This window comes from Dipteris shenzhenensis, chromosome 9, assembly GCF_047967505.1.
Source record: "Dipteris shenzhenensis isolate YYH24624 ecotype China chromosome 9, Dip_SZ_1.0, whole genome shotgun sequence".
Lineage (NCBI taxonomy): Eukaryota > Viridiplantae > Streptophyta > Polypodiopsida > Gleicheniales > Dipteridaceae > Dipteris > Dipteris shenzhenensis.
Window position 1 is genome coordinate 10,176,114 of NC_141604.1, and position 23,089 is coordinate 10,199,202.

The window sequence follows — 23,089 nt, forward strand, 5'->3', positions numbered from 1 at the left end:
TGTTGGTACGTAAACGTCGCAATAGGATCTGTGTGTAGTAGTGCTAGTCATAGTCATTTTGCAAATGAACATGAGAATATGTTTCTTGCAAACGAGGAAATGCAACAAACTGATACAGTGTACCTAGACACTGATTACAATCCCAAAGAGGATTTTAGCTATCAAGTCGATCAAGTGCAACAGGATCCTTGGTATATCGATAGCAGGTGCATCATCTCACATGACAAATCATCACAGAGATGAAACCATTAGAAGGTTAGAAAAATGTCATCTACACAGCAGATAATACACCGAATCCAGTTCAAGGGACAGGTGTTATCCCTATGAACAATTTCACTGGTACAAAAGGATTGGTGAAAGATGTGCTGTATGTTCCGAAGCTCAGTAAGAACCTCTCATCAGTAGGTCAAACGATGGAACACAATTATCGAGTCATCTTTGACGGAGATGAATGCACTATCAGAGACAAATCTTGAAGATGTCAGCTAGTAGCAAAAGGTGTCAAGGAAGGACGCTTGTACAGAATGGTAGCTACAGTACCAGAGAAGCATGCCATGTCATCTCAACCGCAACAGATGTCACTATTTGCTGCAAAATGACACAAGAGATATGGTCATGTCAATTTCAAGTACTTGTTAGATCTCAGGAATCAGAATATGGCAATTAGGATTCCGAAGTTACAGTTTCTTGGAAAAGTTTGCGAAGCATGTTGCTTCGGCAAACAAAAGCAAACCAAGTTTGGCAGAAGTACCTCTCGTGCACGAGCTATTCTTGATTTGATACATACAGATGTATGGGGTTATGCCCAGACCTGTAGCATCAATGGTTCACTTTACTACTTGACTTTCATCGACGATTACAACAATTATTGTTGGGTCTACTTTCTGAAAGAGAAATCTGAAGTGTTTTCTAGATTTCAAGAATTCGAAGCCATGGTAGAAAACCAGATAGGCAGAAAGATCATAGTCATGAGATCAGATCGAGGAGGTGAATACATGTCTTCAACATTCATGAACTTTTGCAGAACTCACAGCATTCGAAGATAATTCACTTGTGCAGATACTCCTCAGCAGAATGCAAGAGCTGAAAGGAAGAATGGTACTTTAGCAGACATGTGTGGAAATCAACCCATGCCTAGTCGATTCACATCCTAAGCATGAGGTTATTCAAATGATGGAAAAAAACTTTACGTGACCATTATACTTAATTCTACGTAGAAATCCACACAAGGAAAGAGAACGACCTGCAAAAAAGAACCGACTGGGTCGGCTTGGACACGAAAAGGCTATATATACCGCCCAGACTAGCCATAGACATGGCTTCTTCCTATTGAGCTAGATACATAAACTTCTACTCGCCTCTCTTCCCTTAATCCACATCTGATTGGTTCTCTTCCCTTGAGCTGGTAATCTTGCTACCCTCCTATACATAGAGACAGCCACACTAAGAAGGTTAAGTGAGCGCCAATACAGTACAAGTACACTCATCATCAAGCTTGCAATGCCTACGGGAAAGATTAGTGTCATTTTACACGGCCAGCAGATGGCTACACACAGTTGATAGAAGGTGGCGAGCTCTTTAAACTGGGAAGAAGGCACCATTGCCATTACGCAGTGACTGACCACACGTGATCTTTGGGTGTTTTTCGTTCATGATACAAGGAGCGACAGTCGGCTATCACGTCTAAGGCAAGATATTTGTGTACCGGTCTACAACCACAAAAGACTGTGGTAAGTGTCATCTACTACGTAGCTATTTGCTGAAACTTGTGTATGCATAGCTTGTTATTTGAGTGAGACGGCTCACAGTCTCACACGACGTATAAACAGTAGGATTACTATAGATAGAGCCTGGTGGTCGATGAAATCTGTCGTTGCATTCCTCAGATTGAACTACCGCCGGGATTTCATAAGCTTTTGGCCACTTAATCCCGATCCATTTGCTGAAATAATGCAATCTTTGCAAGTAGTAGCGTATGATGGACTGGTAAGAGCCGTGTATTCTTCTTAAGCTACATAGCTACGTAAATACACAACAAAGACACTAACGACTCGTGAGAATTCTCTACTCCCATGGAGATAATTAGATTACTATCTTGGATTTCTCTTACTGCAAATTTGCAGAATATGCAAGCATACGATATAGGCCGACCAATTCGTATGGTACATGAGTACTTGTAAAGGTGGATCTCTACTACGGAGTACCAAGCTAATCTACCCTTTGCAACAAGAGACATTCTCCAAGAGGTATCACGGCTTATGTCTTAAAATGAATGCTTATATAGTCATGTATATGCATGCACACGGTGGCTTTATACATCGGTTATTGATTCACCAAGACTTGTCTATTTTTCATCAAGACTTGTCTTTCTTACCATCCTTTATGGGATTGGATATGGAACGCCTGGGCTATGGAATTAATCCGATTATGTTATTTTTTGTGTGTGATAAGAAATGAATCTGACAAGTCCTTTTGGCCTTGGCTTTATGGGGAGGTAACGCAACAAAGACCTTGGTAAAAAGAGGCATTTGAGAGAAGGCAACTATGGCTTCCACATAGGGATATAAGCCTATATTATGATGATCATGGTCTTTATATTTTGTGTATTGACTAATTGACCTTTTTTTTTTTGATGAGGATACCTTATAAATTATAATGGGAATTGTTTCATCAGCCAATACTGGGGAATTTGTATAGTGCCAATTCTAGAAATAGAAATACATACAGCACCTGGATACCTTTGACTCAAACATTGGGGTGCCACACGATGCATCGCCATCCAAGGTTGATAAGATTTGCTATTATGAATATCTTATGGTGTTGTGACATCGATAACAAGTGGAGCTGTGCTTTGAAGCCTGCAGTCCCACAATCTAAGGTTCTTGTTCAAACTTGTCCTTGTTGTGGATGGATGCAGGTGAGTGGAGCTCCTTCAATATCATTGGGTATTTATAATTTAGAAAATTGAATATATTTTCAATCCCTCTGTGTAAACATTATCTTGTCACGTAGTGTCTTAATTTATAAGTCACACACCCACACCCCCCCCCCCCCCCCCCCACACACACACACGTGATGAAATTCCAATGAAAAGTAGAAAATCAGAGGTACAGCATGTTTCCCCCCATATTTTCCCAATGACCAAAGTAACTTTTGGAATTCTGAAGGCCCTACCTTTCACTATACTTGGTGACTCCACATTTTCCCCTAAGTTCTTTCCAAAAAGGCATACCCACTCGGACTTATAAAAGGGATTTGCATTGATCAATGCTTAACGATGCATAAAATATTGAGTTGTCCCTTCTAAGATTGAGGGAAAGGCAATTGTGAGTGGAATTGGTCCCAATTAGACATCAGAGGTGATAAGCATTGAGAAAGGCCAATGAATGTAAGGTATTGATGACAAATATGCAGATATATATGGGGACCCCATGTTCCCACTAGGGAGTTTCAACCCAAACCTTAACTTACATAGACAATCTATTATACATGATTTTGATCATTGACACCAATTTCTCTCAATTATACACATCCATCATAAGATAGGTTTTCCTTGAAATTCTAAAATCACAACGCAAGGACATCCTAGGAAATTAAACCTCAAAGATGAAAGCTATTTGACCATCACGTAGCATGCATATAAATCAAGAAGTTGTTGCAAGTTTTTGAGAGGTAAAATTTAAACATATTATAGGAGAGAGGAAAGAAGTTGCATGGGAAGAGCATGAGAATTCTATAGGGATAATGATTCAAGAGTTGTCAAAGAAGACAATATAATATATGGCAAAGAAAATATATGGGATATATGTAAGGATAATGTTTCAAGAGTTGCAAAAGAAGATAATACCAAAGAAAGAGATGGCAGAAAAAGGTATGGGAATTGATATGAATAACCTTTGATTGGTTGCATAGAAAGTAAAGACAAAAACCATGAAATAGCTTCAAGAGATGAGTGCAATAAAAAAAGAACTTGTTCCTACCATTCTTCTATGCCTTTCCTCCTTCATGTTATACTTTTTGAAACGAAATCGTTTATTTTAAAAAGGCATACGATGTTTCATTCCTATTATCCTTCTTTTGATTTTAATCGTTTTATGTGATGGATTCGACATATGAATGAAAATATGGGATATTTTGAAGATTGAGGAAGTTCACATGTATCTAGTATATCTACTTTTGATCACAAAAGTCTACATAGATATTGCCCTTTCATTGAATTGTCAACAACTTCAAACACACTTTTTGAAGGGGCAAGAGAAAAGATCTTGTCTTTTGTTAGGCCCCAACATCTTTTCGAACTCCTCTACCACCCAAGTACAAGTCTCATGAGTTGTAGACATGTGGCCACTTGTGTACAATAAAAATCTCATGAGCTTGAATGAGAATTCCATTTTCATGAAAGAGATGAATGAGAAGGTGGACAATCTACAATATTCCTTACCAGCAATCTAGCCCAACCTTAGACCCTTTGGAGGAGTGTTCTTGTCATTGTGAGCTAGGCTTGGGAATGTTACTCTCGCATCCTTGTAAAAGAAGGCATTCAAATTTGCAGGGTATTAGTGCAAATGGGGACGCCTTCCAACTGAACGCCTAGGGTCATGACCCTATCATACATTTCATGCAAAATTAGGGAGCATCCAAATGCGAATGCTTGCATCGTAGGCATGATGAAGCAAGGGACTATGATTGCATCTTGGTCCTCGGGGAGCCACTGCATGTAAACCCTACAAATCACTTGCATTTAAGGCCAAGTTTCTAAATCCATGATTTATGGATACCATATCATTAAAAGATAGTTTTCTCTAAAAATCTGCAATGTTTTTTATGATAAATGACTATAGATATGATTTGATTTAAAAATGCCCTTCTATTGAATGCACACTATAGTCACATTTTTCATAACCCCAATGCCCCCCCCCGTGCGCACACTCCTAGGGTCGTTTCCCTATCATACTATTCACCCAAATTAGGGAGCATCCAAATGTGAATGCTTGCATCGTAGGCATGATGAAGCAAGGGACTATGACTGCATCTCAGCCCTTAGGGGATGTAAACCCTATATTTCATTTATGAATATTATATTATTAAAAGGCATTGGTTTTCTCTACAAATCTACAACATTTTTCCAAAATGTATTTTACGATATGGGACTCTATAAATATGTTTTTGTTAAAAATATGATTTAGAAATTTCCTTCTATTGAGCGCATTAAATAGTCACATTTTTTCCACGTGACATACATGCGGCCCCCTCCCCCCTCCATGCTCCCTCCTATTGCTAGGGTCGTGACCCTATCGTACATTTTACCGAAAATTAGTGACCATCCAAATGCCAATGCTTGCATTGCAGGCATGTGAAGCAAGGGATAGTCACTATGATTGTATTTCGGCACTTGGGGGAGCCACACCATGTATCACGTGCATTTAAAGCCTAAATTTATAAATCCATGATTTATGAATATTATATGATTAAAAGACACTATTTTTCCTAAAAATTTGCAACGTTTTGTCAATATGTTTTTAATGATATAAGCCTCTATAAATATATTTTTGTTACAAGTGAAACAAGTGATCAACCATTTAGCCAAGAGCCATTTGAGCATGCTTTGACAAAGAACAATCCACCCTAACCATCATCATCTCTCAATGTTTTTTATTATTCGAGGACCACTTTTGTACGATCTTTTCTTGAATCAAAGGCTATGATTGCTCAGATGATGGGCTAGACATCGTGGCCTTATGTTACCATCAACCCAAATCTAACCAACGCTTAAATAAATGAGTGAGACATGCATACCACATGGCTGTGACTCTATTTATGGGATCTATTGCGGACATTGATGTCTTGAAAAAATAGCATTGTTAAGTTAGAAAAGGGATCCCTTTTCATGCAATGTCGAGAGACTGATCACAACTAAAGAGAACAAATACACTATGGTGCCATTCTTCTCTTTGTCATTTCCAAAATGAAGCCAACTATTGATGTGGAAAGGGAACATGGGTGACATTTAATCATGTTTGGTTTACTTGGTGTGGTCTAGTGTGAATACACAACAACATGCTGCCCTTGATGTTTGTATATTGGAAACAAAAAGGGAAGCAAATGACTATGCACATTCTCATTCTTTCCTCTTCCACAAGAGTTGATATGGCTTTGTATGCAACTAAGCAAAGGGGAATCCAACACCTCTAATGAGCCTCTACTCCCTAAGGATTTAGTTGCACTATAGGGACCCTTGTCATGTGGGTGTTTGAAGCTTTAAAAAAACCTTGTATGTGGTGCCTTTATAAAATATATACCATTGCGATATAATATAAACATATTAATTTTCTTTAAATGTAAGAAGACCCTCTTTGTAGAGGCTACAATCTTGTGCAAAACTACCCTTTCTTTAATTACATGTAGTAGCAGAGTGAGGTTGTTGGGTCGAAATTTGACACATTAGAGGAAGTGCTTGCAAAAAACACAAGACCCCATTTCTTCCCCATATATTCCAAACAAACACATACACACTTGGCAGCATCAATGGCCTAACTCTCATTGTGAAGTTTGCCCGCATATTTTCTAGAAAAAAACATACATACGTGGCACCGTAAAAGGGATTTCCCTCCAACTATGGGTACGAGTGGAAAGACTTTGGAGTTAGTCGTGCTAAAGGCATTTTTGAGTGGAAGGGGCCGAGAAGTGATATGGGGAGGGCCATTGGAGAGGAATCCGAACTACATTCTGGTAGGATTTCAACCAAGATGCTTGATTTGCATCACTTCTTGGCCGTTAAGGAGGCCTGAAGCAACATGTACCATAGATGGGATTGTGGTTTGGAGGCCAAGAGATGTCCTTGAAGGCGATAAGAATTGATGGAGAGTGAATGGGGTAGGGACAAGCATTTTGGGGAGGAATGTGGGATGGCGATTTGCTGTCACTCCGAGAGATAGAATATTCTCGGATTCTAATGTGAATGCCTGACATGGGGAACTCCATGTCCCATCAAGGTGAGCAAGAGAGTGATGGCGGTTCAATTTTCGGACTAGTTTCTGTCGATTTTTTAGTTAGGGGGTTTCACACTCGTCCGCTTGCGAAGTTGCGAATGGTGTAAGAACCAATAAAAAATGGCGGCCAAGGAAAACCCAATCACACACGTCCGTCCACCGACTTCGAAAAAGTGAGGCGGCATCCTTGTCACGCTTGGGCATGCGAATTTTTTACTTCTAGCTTCCAACTGGGTCCAGGCCAGGAAGAGCTTGGGACCTGCCACTGATAGTCACACAACTTTAGCAACTAGGCCAAGTATGAAGCATTTATTATTTAATCATATCCCATCTGCCTTAGTGTGAATGGCCCCACAGAAGGATGGTAAGTTTTCTTCAAAAGGAGGGCAGACTTGCATTTTTGCTGCTACGGGTGGGTGTGAAACCCCCCGAAGAGTTTCCTTGATATAGAGAATCTTGGTGATGAGATCAAATATGAGGAGACAGAGACCTTGACGATAGAGGAGGGGAAGAGAGACCCAAGTAAGTGAGTTGGAGTAGGGAAAGGGAGGGGGGAAGCCTTTCCCCCTCATAAAATGGCAAGCGAGTGGGCAGTCCACGAGCCGTTTTATGAGGGGGAAAGGTTGAACTCCCCCCCTTGAGTTGCAGTAGGGAAAGGGAGGGGGAAGCCTTTCCCCCTCATAAAATGGCGAGCGGGCAGGCACCCTGCGAGCCATTTGAAAGGTTGAAACCCCCTTATAAAATGGCGAGCAGGCGGGCATTCCGCGAGCCATTTGAAAGGTTGAAACCCCCCTTTCCCTTCCGTTAGAGGCGTGCGAAGTGCGCCACGTGTACCATTCTGACAATGGGCATTTGGGTGGATCAAAATTCAGAATCTGCAAGATCTCTAATCGAACGGCTGAGATTGGGTTATGTGCGACTCGAGCCTTCGAAGGGAATAGAAGAGGTGAAAATTATGGAGGGGAGTACGTGGAAGAAGGGAGTGCATATGAATCTTATTAGATTCACAAGCTCATCCAGTCTACGTGATGCAAACCTCACTACATGATCGGACGGTGCACAACCACCCCAGCACACACCTTAATTCAGTGCAAAAGTTGATGCAACTTCGCTAACCGGAACAGCGGATCTCTTCTTCTCCACGGAACATCGTGGCAGTGGCGATGGCGATGGTGACCACCACCCTCCATCCATCCACCTCCTTCCCCTCCTCGTTCCCATCGCTCCTTCTCCTTCCCTCCTTTCGTTTCTACCCATCCTAGCATCTCCTTCGCTCCTCTCACTTGTGTATCCTTCTCACAGGTTTGTGCTTAGGATTGTTTTCTCTCTGTTGACGGAAAGAATAGAGGACGATATGAGTGGAAGGGAAAGAGAATGGGGATATGAGGGTATCGTCGATGGGTCTGCAGCTTGTGTAGACTAGTTTCGTGTAGAAAGTGGGCGGAGAATTTTGCGCGACTAATTAACAACAACTACTGATCGTTTTGATTACTACGATTCGCCTTTATACAGCATGAGCAGTTCGTCCTCTGCTCTCTTCCTGAGCCTGCCTTACATCCCGGGTGCATTCGAACTTCCTAGTAGTTTATGTCATGTGTCAGTTTATTTAAGCCTCCAATAGTAAGCATTCGCTTGTCTCCAATTTCGTCTCCGTTTTCTCCCGACTATGTCTTCGTTTCTGCAGAGTCCTCTTTATCAGACTTTCGCAATCTTCTTCATTCCTTATAGTGTAATCCGTTTTCGAGAACCGTCTGTGTCAGGTCTCATTATTTCTATGTTGATGTTTGTGTACAGGATCTTGGAGCTGGTAGCATCGAGGAAGGAAGAGAGCTCGATAGTGACCATATGTTGAAAACATGGCGAACATAAAGCTGGTGGTAGAAGTGTTATATGCGACCAACCTGTCGCCCAAGGACGGAGAAGGTTCAGCAAGCCCATACGTGGAGGTGGAATTTGATTTGCAGAGGCTGAGGACGAAGACAAAGCCAAAGGACCTAAACCCTGTGTGGAACGAGACCCTGGAGTTCGTAGTGGGCGACAGGGACGCGTTAGAGGAGGAGTGCATAGAGGCGGTGGTGTATACGCAGAGGAGCGGGCACAGGGCAAGGCTGGGGAGGGCAATAGTGGAACCGCAGCACATAACGAGAAGAGGAGGGGAGAGGCCGATGAGGTTTGTGCTAGAGAAGGGGTGGTGGATTTTCTCGATGCGATCGAAGGGGGAGCTATATTTGAAGGTTTATTATTATGATGAAGCGAGAAAGGGAGGGGGAGGAGAGGGAGGGGGAGGAGGAGGGGGAGGGGGTGGTGGTGGTGGTGGTGGAATGGCTGCAGCAAAAGGTGGTGGAGGTGGAGGTGGTTCAATTGTTGGTGTGGGAGGGTCAGCAGGAGAAAATCCGAAGCTGAAGCGCGGAAGCGAGGGTGCAGTGAGCTCGTCGGACGACTTCGCCGTGAAGGCTACGTCGCTTCGGAGGGACAACAAAATCCGGCATCACGATCTGGTTTCTCCACTGAGCTATCTGTTTGTGAGAGTAGACCGAGCTCGGGGGCTGGCTGCGAAGGACGTCACAGGAAGCTCCGATCCTTTTACGGAATTGAGAGTAGGCAATGTCAAAGTATCGACGATAATCATCCCCAGAAGCTTACATCCATTCTGGGGAGAAGTGTTCGCCTTCTCGCAGGATCAGTACCAGGCACCGTTCTTGGAAATCACAGTTTGGGATCACGATACCGTCAAAAACGACTTCCTCGGCTTCCTCTCCTTCGACATCTCTGAAATCCCCGAACGCCGACTTCCCGATTCTCCCCTTGCTCCCCAATGGTACCGCTTGGAGTCCCGCCCCCACGACGGCAAACGTGCCCAAGGCGAAATCATGCTTGCCTGCTGGATCGGCACCCAGGCTGATGAATCTTTCCCTCGCGCTCGCCAGTCCGATAGCGGTTGGGATCCTCGTACCCGCTCACAAATTTACCTCGTCCCTCGTCTGTGGTACGTCCGTGTGTTCGTCCATGAGGCCCAAGATTTGCTCCCCGCTGACAAACCCAATCGCATCCCCGAGGTGATTGTCAGATTGGAGCTCGCTTCCCAAACGCAACACACCCGCACAGCTACTGCCGGTCGTGGGGACGGTGTTGCTGCTGCCACCAGCCCGACGTGGGACGAGGAGTTCATGTTTGTAGCCTCAGAGCCCTTAACAGAGCAAGTGCTCACCGTCTCCATTCTCGACCACGCTGCGCCCAACAAGCATGAGATTCTCAGCAGCGTCAAAATCCCGCTCTCCATGTGTCCCAAACGCACAAATGCGCGGCCCGTGGAGTCTAGGTGGTATGGACTGGAGCGAGAGAAGCTGGATCTGAAGGAATTGGCACATGAAGTGGCAGACAAAGCGAAGGGTACGAGCAGCCGCTCCAGTCGCATCCATCTGAATATCTGCTTAGAAGGCGGCTATCATGTGCTGGACGAGGCCACCCAATACACAAGCGATGCGAGTCCATCGGACCGCAGACTCCGAAAGCCCCCCGTGGCACTTTTGGAGCTGGGCCTGTGTGGGGCCACTGGACTCCACCCCATGAAGACACGTGACAAACGTGGCTGCACGGATGCATACTGCGTGGCCAAGTACGGGTCCAAGTGGGTGCGCACGCGGACTCTCATGGACACCCTGGCGCCACAGTGGCAGGAACAGTACACGTGGGAGGTCCATGACCCCTGTACAGTGCTAACTGTGGGTGTCTTTGACAACCATTATCTCATGAACGGTCCAACAGAAAAGTCGCACAACCACAAGGATGAGATCATCGGGAAAGTACGCATACGCCTCTCTACACTTGAGACTGATCGGAACTACGCTCACAGGTATCTAGTGGTTTGTAGTGTAATTTTCTTGGCTGAAATTGAGAAATCTGGGTTGGGGCCTTTAATTTTAAGGAGTATTTTATTTGAAATCCGAGTATTTATATGAATTTTGGAAAATTTTAATTGAAGGGCTAAAAAAAATGTTTTTTGAGCACCGCAGGTATCCACTCGTAGTGTTGGACAGATCAGGAGTGAAGAAGACAGGCGAGCTTGAGCTCGTTTTGAGGCTTTCTTGCTTAAAGCGCCTTGACATAATGTATCTCTACATTTCACCCCTGCTTCCCAAGCTACATTACGCGAAGCCCATACCAATACGGCGGCTAGAGATTCTGCGTGACGCAGCTATGAGAATTGTCATCACTCGGCTAGCTAGATCAGAGCCCCCCTTGAGAGCAGAGGTTGTTCGCTACATGTTGGATGTGCACGCTTACCAGTGGAGTTACCGTCGTAGCAAAGCCAACTGGTTCCGCATCACCAATGTCTTTGTAGATTTGTTGGCTGTCATTGCCTGGTTCAAGGACATATGTGAATGGAAGAACCCAATCACTACCATACTCGTCCACATCCTCTACTTCATCCTTGTTTGGTACCCTGAGCTCATCTTGCCCACCTTCTTCCTCTATTTGTTCCTCATTGGCGTCTGGCAATACCGTTTCCGGCCACGCCAACCCCCCCACATGGATGTCAACCTCTCCCTTGCCAATTCCATGGGATCAGAGGAGCTCGACGAAGAATTTGACTCCATTCCCACTTCCAAATCCCACGAGATTGCCCGTGTTCGCTATGACCGCCTCCGTGCCTTGGCTAGTAGAATTCAGCATGTCCTTGGCGACCTTGCCACGCAGCTGGAGCGTGTCCCCGCATTGCTCAGTTGGCGTGACCCTCGCGCTACCACAATCTTCATTACCTTATGCTTGCTTGCTGCTATCCTCCTGTATGTGACCCCTTTCCGTGTTATCGCTATATTCCTTGGTATCTATGTCCTCAGACATCCCCGTTTCCGGGTCAACGTTCCTCCGGTGCATATGAATTTCTTCAGGAGGTTACCCGCTCTTTCAGACAGGATGCTGTGATGCATAGCAAGGAGAACCACATTGCTGTCCCACACAGGTTAGTTTCACTCAGTGTTTGTGCTGCAGACTTGCAAATTTCTCTACATTCCCTTCCTAATCCTATCCTTTTCAAATGTTTGCCAGATCCATGCATTTCATCTGGAACAATGTGTTTTGATGCAGCACCACCGACTTTTCTCAGTGTGTACATGTTGGGTTATAAATCATGATGGGTACTCCCTCCACCACCAAGGTTAGTATCAGCTAATAAGTCCGATTTGGCAGCAGCTGGCGAAAGGTTTTGCAACAGTTTTGAGTGTATGCCTGAATCTGTGTTGCAGGTTCAAGCCACATTGAGAAGAAAGTGAGCACTGGGGCAGATACATTTCAGGCCTCTTTCTGTTTTCTCACTCCAATATCTATGTGGGGCTGGAGACCAAGTTTAGGATTGCTATCAGTTGCTGCAAAGGCGGCCTTCCAGAATTTATGGTTCTTCTCTTTCCATTAGAGAAACATGAAGCTTCAATGGTGTTGAGTAAAGATTTGGTGGCCTTCCTGCAACAAATGGAAGGCCCTCGCTGCTCTGGGGGATGAGGTCTATTCCTGTCTTCTCTGTGCAGTGCCCTGGTGTCAAGGTCATATGGGTACTTCCCATTTCATTCTCTATCATGAAAGGCGGTGTGGTTGACTAGAGAAGTAACGCAAACTACATGATGGAGTTGACCTTGAAGCTCTGTAAATCACTTGTACAAAACAAATGCAGCACTTCTTCTTTGTGAAACATGGGAAGAATGCTGGCTTGTATAACTTCTAGCTCCTTTCTGGCCCTTCTGACTGTCCATTTGTGACCCTTTCTTGCACTTTTTGTTGTCCTCTAGTTGCCTTCTCATGCCCCTTTTGGGTTGAATGTAATATCTTTCTTGGTGCCCATCCTATATGCATTCTAATCATTGGCCCGTACTCAGCTCTGTTCCTGTATCTAAACAAAACATACCTAAATTGGGTCACCTAATGCCTCTACAAGACACTCTTGATAAGTCTTCTGTAGACCCATGTGTATCTTTGCACTAAGTAGACCCATAGGTGGATGTGTTGTAGACATCAGATCATGGATTATTCCAGCATATGGTGTCTGCACATAGATCTCTAGTCCTCCAGTTTAATTAGCCAATTAGCTAGCAAAGCTTCAGATTTGTCCCAAAAATTAGGGCCAACTGCAACCACCCTCTCTTCCATCACTTACACCCTTCTTAGCACCATCAGCACCATCCCCAAGGGACACCTCTGAGTTCCTCCTCCATTATTGCCTGCCAATGAGAGCTTGAAAAGACCCATAGAGATCACACGTACATGGAGGCAGCAAAAAAAACGTGTTTCACTGTGATAATTTGATGTTGATCTGGACTTCCGCCTCAAATACTCTCTGCCAAGTTCATGCTCACCTTATGCAAAATCTTTTGTAGGGATGCTGCCTTAAAATTCATGCCATAAGAAAGATTTAGTAGGAAAAATCACAACCTCAGAGGATTGGCTTGGTCATCTGACGCAAGAGTCATTGGACACAAACCTTTACTTTAATCTTATATCCCCCCTATTGACTCTTACTACTTGGCCCCCCCTCTCTCCAGGCAATCATTCACTATACTGATTGACAACACTTCAAGAGTGTATAAAAAATGAATCGCCAAACCTCCACCCCAAAACGTCTTACAAGTTAACATGAGAAAAGGAAGCAAGTACTTTATCACGCATAAATGGCCTACACTTTTAGACTATTCCTTTAAATTCTTGTCCTCGTATGTGCAAGCAGCATATTAGTAGCATTAATGACAGTTCGTGCTTCATCGGAAATAGTTCAACGCAGAGTCCAAATCTCCGCCCAAAGGTCTTATCTGAGATAAGGAAGCAAATAATTTATCAGCCATAAATGGCCCACAAAATTACAGAGCTCTTTTGAAGCCTTGACCGATGTGCAACAGCATATTTTTTGGGGAAGAAAAAGAAAAAGAGCATATCTGTGCAAATGAGCAAGCATTCTTCATATTTGCAAGCTTGAGGAAAAATTACATGCCAACGGTGTTTTCTAGTATATGGAGGGATACAGCTTCATATATACCCATTTGAACCATTGCCGGGCACCCATTTTCATTTTCCATTGCATTTACACCCATCCTGTAGGGTGTGCTGTGTCTGGCATCCGTTAACTGGCGTGCTCGACCTGCCTCTTTAATTGGGCTGAAGGACGAATGTCCTCTCCTCGCGGAGATTGGAGAACGTAAGCATTCCCTGCTCTTGCATCACTTGCCTGCACAACAGAAAGGGATTCCTTTCCATGTGGCATCTTCTTCATGCACCTCTGCGTCCTGCATCACCTCCTGCGCAGGTTACATTTCTCCCTGCCCCCCTTACCTGCATCTCCTTCGATTCTCCCTTTTGTGCTCACCTATATGGTGGTTATGGCAAGTTAGTATCGAGCAACTCTGTGAGCTTTGACTGAAAGCTAAAAGACCGTAAAGGGCAAAGCATGCGCAGGTTAATGAAGCTTCCATGTCTTTTGAAACATATTGGGTTTTCTCTCATAGCCCCCCTATTTGGGTTTAGAGATTGCGCAGAGAATTAACCGTATTGAATTCATTGTGAGAGATTACAAATATATGATGAACCTTGTGGTGGTTAGGAAGAGCTACACCTCTTCAGATCACCGTGTAGATGTGTGTGAGAGTAGACTTTATAGTCTTACTTCCAATACTCCCCCTTAAGACGAAAAGTCTACGAGTAATCGAGTATATGGATGTGTGCATACATTCACCGGTTTTAATTTAGAGGTGAGTTGCCAAATATATGTGTGAGTGACTATGATTTAGCCAGGATCAAGCAATTCCTTGAAGAGCCATTATATTTTTGCAATTAAATGAAAAGGAACAAGTGCAAGTAGGAGACTTTTTCATGCCATTGATCATTACCATTTCTCCCCCTCAAAGGGATGAAAAAGTTTAATATGCAACTTTCGTCATAGTCAGTGTCATTTGCCAGGATCACCATGCTGAATTCCATCGTCTAGGCTACTTTATTATTCGTTGTAACAGCAGCTCCCCTCAAGCTAAGGATGGTCTTGACATTCACTTTGGTCGTCTCTATCTCGTGAGCATTATAAGCCCTGGTATGTCAGGAGACTCAAAGACATGAATGTTTGTTGTTGCAAAATACACATAGACTTTGACTTGGTCCGGCAAGCTATGAATGACTTGAGATCTAGTTGTGTTGGAGCATTGCTCCATGAGCATCGATGCCCATGTCTCCCCGATGGATGCACATTCTATAGGCCACCTGGATCTTCATCATATGTTGCAAGGGAGAGCAAGTTTTATAGCCTAAGGTCTCTGTGGGAGCCAGTGGTTTATCCAAAGGAAGACCGTGAGTGGCACTGCATTGAATGCATTCATGGCACATGCAAGCATTGCAGTTTGAAGTTGAAGAAGAAGACATTTCATGTCTGTCCAAATGAAATGAGAGAAGACAACCATGTTGCTCTAAAATATCCAGGAAATTTGAAAATGTCAATGTTAAAGGATTCAATAAAAAGAGATAGCTAATATTATATAAGAGCACTCAGTCGAGGGAGCTTATAGATTGTGCACGTGGTTCAATCCATCCCAAAATATATGCTTCACAATTTCATGGCCAACTGGTAGGATAAGCAATTCAGGACATGTGTTGCCAATTTTTCCCATGACACTATTGTCTCTGTCATAGATTTTGCTAAAAATTATTCATTTTAAGAACAAGATGATATACAAAGTGAGTGCTCACCGGTACAATAAGCAGATAAAAATTCTTGTGCATATCACATACAGTCATTTGCTTGATTCTTTTATGACTAATGCCAATCTGCTTGCTGACTCACAGGAGTCCAGGTTAGTGCAATGCACATTCCATTTCTACATTTTAGATGATAGGGGACATGACACCTTCTTTGTGCAGCATGCTTTTCTACTGCATTAGGAATAGCTGAAAAAGGAAAATCCCCATGCAAAAAATATAAAATAGCATTAGGTGTGGTTAGATGGTGATGCCTCTCAATTTAGATCAACCTGTGGATTCTACTTTGTCTCAAGGTTCAAATCCATGTCTAGTCTAGACATGATGTGGAATTTCTTTGGGTCTAGCCATGGCAAGGTTGAACATGATGGATGTGGTGTTGTTAATTCAACATATAGTAAACAAAGCCATAAGAATGAAAGGAGTTCGTGGTTTGCACAACATATGGGTCTCGTCAAACAACCACCTGATTAAAACAAGAAAACTTTCTTGTTTCTACAGTGTGTGCATCATAGGGGATCATGACAATTGTGAGAACATTGCAATTGTGAAGACATATCCTAGCGTGCAACCAACCACCACTATGTAGTCTTAACAGTGACTCACGTGTTGTGAGGATCTTGAAGGAATGACGATGGAGCCTCCACTCCAAGCTACTCCTTGTGAGAGCAATGCAAAGCACGAGCCGTTTGCATGTGTCACTCAAGCGGCTCCCGGATTGTTGCAATGTGTTTTATGAGAGAAAGAGGGAAGGGGGAGAAGGGCGAAGAGAGGGGATGAGGGAGGGAGAAGGACAAGGGAAGAGGAGAGTGAAGGGGGATGGAGTGGCAAACCCAAAGGCACTACAAAGGAAACAAGAGAATACCCAAAAAAACCCTTGGAAGAGAAGAGGGAGCCTGTATTCCAAACTTGTGCATACAACAATGAAGACCAAAGTCAACCATTTGTCCTTTTATACATGTCACCTTTTAAAGGGAGGGCCAACCCCAATATCTTTATACCACTCTCCCTTCTCATTCTTTTACCATCCTCTTGGGCCCATCTAGCTCCAAGGCACAATCCTGGCTCTACGGACTTGCCACATCCATCAAATCACATCACTAACTAGCGGTGGCATATTGTTAACCAATCGGTTAACATGCCCCCCTTCCTGATCTTGATCCAGTCCTCTGGATCGTGCAGCGTTCATGGTTCTTGGAGTGTTGTCAGTGAAGATCATGCAAAGTAGTCTTTCTTGTGCACCGGGATGAATCTTCTTTTGGTCCATTGCAGCAGAGGGGTGTAGTGGCTCCTTGTTATGGAATGATTGCTAGAAGTATGGATAAGTGATCCTTCTGGAACTAGCACCTCAAGGTTTGAGTTAGCCAAATTAGCCAAATTGAGTACTTGTGACCATTCAAAGAAGGAATAAGAAAAAGAAAAAGAAAAATCTAAGGGATAAGTTATTAGGAAGAAGGTGTTAGTAGGGATTGATGTAAGATCCTAGTGGTGTTAGTGTTAGAAGAGTAACTAAAGTGCATTCTCATGCTCCTCTTAAGTACCATATTCGATTTGAGGGGGACTTCTAATGGATTCTCCTCAGACTATGTTTTTGACATGCCATGTTTGAACGTCCGGAGTTGTGCATGACATTTTGTCTTGGTTCTTTGCATTGTAAGTTCCTTTAAAATCCATTTTATGGATTATATTTCATTGAGGGATTTTCTTGGAAGTATTTGAGCTCAATAAGGTTGTGGCACCATCTGGACCTTTATTTGTCTGAGTCATCAAATCGAGAGGAGTCTGATAACACACCATACAAACCCCTAAAATGAGGATATGGCTGAAGAGCTTTATATAAGGGGGATTCTAGGAAAGGCTTCTAAGCTAGAACTAAAAGAAAAGAAAAATAAGGAAACGAGGATGAGTAAAAGTTCGATAGTTAATGGAGATATTAGTAAAGGAATGTGAAAAAAGCATTGAGGGTCACAAGAAACTCATCCAAGCCCATATTGGTGTAATCACCTTCACCTAGAGTTAAATGCATCCTCGAGAGTTGCATGTGGAGAACCACTTGTCGTTCCATGTGTGAACTCAAATTCAAGACCCTAATGACTTTGGCATAAGTCAGTACCCTATTCTGTTTTGGCTTTGCTAATGGATTTGCTGTTGATGTTGATTGGTATATTGAATTTCCGTAGTGTTTGTAGCTTATCTTCTCGAGCATGGAGCCCTTGGGATGATGTAGTTGTGATTTGTTGAGTGTGCCGTGTTGAGGACATGAAGAGGAGTGACCGCCTATTTTCACCTAGGACTTCCACATGTTGTAACTTTATTGATCTTTATGGACACACCTAGACCTAGCACTTGGAATTGAGTCCCTATTCATCTAAATGGCCTTAATACCTGTGAGTGCATCAAAAGGTGAGTGCGGTGACATATGGGCCAATTGTGACCTAGACCTAGCAAGAAAATCATTTTGTAGACCACCAGAGGAATATGAATTGTATTTATATTTGGGGCCTCATGTAAGTCTGATAATCACTTTGAAGGAGAGTCACTAAGACATCAATGGAGATCTTTGTTGTGGCGAGAATTTGTCATCCCGTTGGTAGTAATGTTGCTTGAAGTTCTTTGAGATCTCTGATTGCAATAGTAGGTTCTTGTGGAGCTACTCCATTTTTAGGAGCAGGTTCTTGTGGATCTATTGTTGGCATGTTTATTGTTGTCAGTGTTGCACCATTGAACATTGCGATATCCTACATGTACCACTTCTATGCTAATCATCATAATAAAGTGATATATGTTCTATGTATCAAATGTGAGTAGGATTGCAATGTCTGAGAGATCTTTTGCTTTTGTTGAGCCCAAGTTTTAGCTGAGAAACTTGTCAGGCATTACTTGTGGGACTTCAGTTGTGATGGGCATTACTTGTGTGGCTGATTCATGCATAGCTACCCTGATGATAGATGCCAAATTTCTTAGTAAGGAAGGTTCTTGTGTGGCTCCCAATGTGGATTCAGATTTTGTCTTGGCAGGTTCTTGTGTTATTGCAAGTTGCCTCAAAGATGATGCAATAAATTGGCATGCCTTTTGATAGACTTGTAGTCGAGCAGGTTCTTGTGTTACTGCTATTGGTGTATCGACACTTGTTAATGCTTTTATATTGATAGAGTTGGGGCTTTGCTCTTGCTTTTGTGATGGTGTACATTTAGGCTTAGGGCAAGCATGGATGGGATGTCTATTATTCTGGCAAGGCTTGGGTAACCATATATAAGAGTTGCCAAGGCAATATCCCTGGGCCTCGAGTAGTCTTGTGGGAACCCATTGGTAATGTACCTTCCTTGTGGGATGGCATCGTCTTCTTCTTTGATGTTTCTTTGGAATCCAAAAATGTGATTTACCCTCAAAGTATCCTTGAGACTTCAGTAGATCCTTTTAGACCCATATTTTCTTGGTTGCCTTTTGTCTTTGTCTTGTTCCTTGGTGGCATCCTTGTCGAGGTGGGGAGGTGGAAGTAGTTGCTAATGTCGATCCTTGGCTAGCGATTGGTGTATCTTGATGGAATGATTCATCACCAAATAACCCTTTGTAAGTGTCTTGCATCCAGCTTTTACCAAGAATGGCGGATTCCATTAAGATACCCGCAGGAGCTACAAAAAACTTGCAAGGAACAATGTAATTGTCCAAGGAAACATTCAACATTAAAGAACCAACGACCTTAATAGAGGTACCATCCATGGATTGAATTTTAGAATCACATACTTGAAGGTGTACCTGGCCAAGATGATTTAATGTCTCCCAATAGATGAGGTTGTGGCTTGCTTGCCAGTCTGCCATGGCCTGTATTCGGCATGTTGCACCTACTAATGTCAGCTCTACCCAAAGTTGAGATGGAGTCATATCTATCTCGTTAGGATCAATGGAATTGTTGATTCCTAGTTCAATTTGGTTAGGTAGTACCAATCATCAAGGTGCATTGTTTGAGTGCCCTTAGCAGTTGGTAGATCTATTGCCGCTAGTGTATGCATCCAATTAAGTGAGTTTTTTAGTTTTGGTAAAGCAGCACACCAAGGTTCATTAAGACTTTTCTCATTGTACTCTTTCTCATATTTTTTAACCAGCTTTACTGGCACAGACCTATTGGTGGTATTGGATTCAATTGCAAATAGATTTCCGGACCTAGCATGAGCCTTCCATGTTTGGAGATCAACCCTCACGACTTGCTGATCTTTCCTTATATAAATGTTGTTGGAGTGCCAATCAGGGATCAATCCTGCCATATGCAAGAAAGGTCTCCCTAATATATCCTCATATCCAAGGTTGTTTTGGAAATCCATTACAACAAGGCACACTTGATATGTGAGACCAAAAGTTTTGATTTTAATGTCCTTGAGTACTCCTATAGGATGAGCCGTGCCTCCATCAGCTAATTTAACTACCAAGGAAGTACTCTCTTGGTCTGGACTTCCCCACTTTTCCTAGCATTGTTTCATGATGACGATGCTAAGACCTACTCCTCTGTCTAAGATTGCCATAGCTTTTTGATCATGGAAGGAGATGGGTAACACTGCATTTGTGTCATCACTCTCAAAGTATTGGTCCAGTTTGTTGACTGGAACCCTTGGAAGGTCTTGAGCTTGTTGATTGGGAGATTCAACATTCTTAGGAATTTGTGGATTGGGGTGTCACTATTTGCCCATTCATCCAATCTGAGAGGTCTCTCCATAGAGTAGGATTACCCCGTAATAGTGTCGCGATGGGCATCTTGATCTCAATGGATAGGAATGAGGCTAACCTTGCGATGTCTCAAGGACCAGTGATAAGTTCCCTACCTATTGATTTCGACTCTTCTAAGTCATATAAGCACATGTCATCCTCCTTTAGTTGTTGCAAGGTAGGGTCTTCTTCAGACATCCGTTGCATTAGGGTGGATCCCTCTATTGAAGGGCATGACACACCTTATTCATCTACCCTTTCAGTTATTTGCAAGGCTTTTGAGGCTCGAGTGTTTATCTCATGTCTTGGATGAATTGTATCAGAACTCTTGCTTGCCTTGGGCCTCTGCTCCTCTTGGTACTTGCGTACCAATTTATGCGCTTCGGTGAGACCTTGTTTCCCCACCCATGGGTTGGGATATTCATCATGACCCTTAGGTGTTGTGGCTTAGCCACCGCTATCATTGCCTCATTTTCCTCATGCAGTTGCTTGTTGATGCTACCATTTAATGGCATACCACCAAAGGAGGAGGATGTTGCTAGGGAGGTCGTGTCCTCATCCGACCCATCTTGGATGATGACCTTATTTTGTCCCTTCCCAATCTTTGTTGCACCCTTGGTGCTTACTCGTGCTGATTCAGTTGCCTCTCTAGGCTTCGACGTGCTAGCTTTATCCCTTTTAGCTTGTTTGCGATGCTCTTTGTCAAGGGCTTTATCTTGCAACCTCGTGATTACATTCAAGGATACTGATGACACGTGGCCTCTCTCAACGCTTAACAAGTTAAGGTTTGTGGAGTTAGATGGCCTTCTCATCGAGCAATCCTTAAAAAGATGGTCCACACCACACCCAGTGCACAATGACGATGGTGTATTAGATGTTGGTGCACATGTGATTGGTTGGTTAAATTTCCCCTTATATGGACACTCATCAGCTGGGTGTGGCCCTTGACACATATGGCATTGAATGGGTTGTGCCTTGGTCAAGTTGTTCCTATCTCCCATTGTTTGAGAAATCAGTGCCGTTTGGTAGATTGGAATGTATTGGCCATCAAGTATAATGTAGTGAGTTATAGAGTAAGTTGAAACATTGAGAGATTGTGTTCGAGCGAGCCCAGAGTTCGAGCAAAGCTTGTGAGGAACTTTGTCTAAACTTAAGTAGCAATAAAGTTTTACTAAAAATAGTTGAATCTACATGACACTATTCGAGATTATTTTCACTGATTTTTTGTATGATTCTTGGCAACTTACAAGGATAAACTTACTATTGGATAACTCATAAATTCATGCAAGTAAGTTATCATTCAATGAATACCAAAGGGAAAATTATTGGCTAACATACAAAGAGAAAACCTATTATTCGATAAATATTAATCAATACATGCAAGTTAGCAATCATTCAATGGAGACAAATGGGAAATATTGCAATGTCTACACCTCGAGGTAGTCACTCAAAATTATGTAAGCTAGCATGTGAGTTGAAGGGGTTTCTTTATTTTGTGGAGTTACATACAAACAACAATAGTCCCACCCAGCTTCTAGCAAAATCCCTTAGAAATAACTATTTGTAGCTCATCTATGTTTATGCTACCCATATGATTTTATCCATTTTGTACATAAAATGGCCACATGAATAAAATGTTTAAACTATGGAACTAATGAATCTTTTATCACCTCGATGCTAACTAAATTTGGATTACCTTCAGATGTCCATGACCATGTATACACCTCTGGGAAGGAGGGAGAAAACCAAGGACTGCTGACAAAAATCCATGGTCATAAGAAAATATAGAGTATGATAAGGTCTAGCTCTGAATGAAAGAAACATAAGTACAAGCTCTCTAAATCCATAGAATTTTGACACTGTAACATGAGAAATGGATTCATTCATATGATTGTGATCGTTTTGACTACAAACATGACTATATTTGGAGCAAGATTGACCAAGTTATGGCCCAAATAAAATTGGCAGGAGAAGCCTCCAAGGAGGCCGCGATATCGTGGCCTCCTGGGAGGCTCCTCCTCCGATTATTTTTTTCATTGAAAATGAAAATTTCACAACAAAACACATACTCTAACCCCTTTCTTCCACCCCTCCTTCTTCCTTGACCCTTGCAAAAGCATTGCCAAACATTTTCAGAAATCGTTATTTGTATGTAAGACAATTGATTACTTACAATATCATGGGTAGGACAACAACAATAAAAGTAAGCAATGCATGCTACCTTTTGAACTTAAATCATCACACTATAATGTCAAAATTTATGAAAGTCCTTGCTTGAACCATCGCCTTGCTAGAATGTGGTCACTCGAATTCTGGTAATCGTATGACTTATAATGCTAGACCGATTTGCACTGTCACCATTTTGGGCATAGTTGTTTCCATTGAAGGTAGGTTTGGGGTCTCCCCAATCACAAGGTAGCTCTTCTACCATGACTTGATTCAGGGGAGTAATTCGTGGTGGTGGTGGTTGAGGTCCCAATATTGGTAGGGGTAATGGAATATTTGAGCCTTAAATTGTCCTTGATTGGTTGATGTGTCTCCTTGTATTGCCAATTGTGCCTGATTGGACGGATTGGGCAGTGCAGACAATGGTAGATGCAGCCTTTGTTGATAAATGGGTTGAGGGATCACCCTAGGATAATGACATTGGGATGTGTCATGATTTCCCCAACGACCGA

The 23,089-nt window shown here is 42.9% G+C and overlaps 1 protein-coding gene across 4 annotated transcripts; it reads left to right on the top strand.

Moving 5' to 3' along the window:
• Nucleotides 1-8,198: 8,198 nt before the first annotated feature.
• LOC147898172 (FT-interacting protein 3-like) lies at nucleotides 8,199-12,675 on the top strand. Of its 4 annotated transcripts, XM_087379038.1 has the most exons (6): nucleotides 8,243-8,291; nucleotides 8,502-8,609; nucleotides 8,784-10,842; nucleotides 11,003-11,952; nucleotides 12,039-12,147; nucleotides 12,236-12,675. In XM_087379038.1, exons 3-4 carry the CDS (start codon nucleotides 8,846-8,848, stop codon nucleotides 11,913-11,915), a joined length of 2,910 nt encoding a protein of 969 aa, XP_087235164.1. In that variant the 5' UTR covers nucleotides 8,243-8,291; nucleotides 8,502-8,609; nucleotides 8,784-8,845; the 3' UTR covers nucleotides 11,916-11,952; nucleotides 12,039-12,147; nucleotides 12,236-12,675. The 4 variants fall into 4 exon arrangements, with proteins under 4 accessions (XP_087235162.1, XP_087235165.1, XP_087235164.1 ...); XM_087379036.1 differs by lacking the exon at nucleotides 8,502-8,609 and having other exon boundaries at nucleotides 8,199-8,291; XM_087379039.1 differs by lacking the exon at nucleotides 8,502-8,609 and having other exon boundaries at nucleotides 8,199-8,291; nucleotides 12,078-12,147.
• The last annotated feature ends 10,414 nt before the right edge of the window (nucleotides 12,676-23,089 follow it).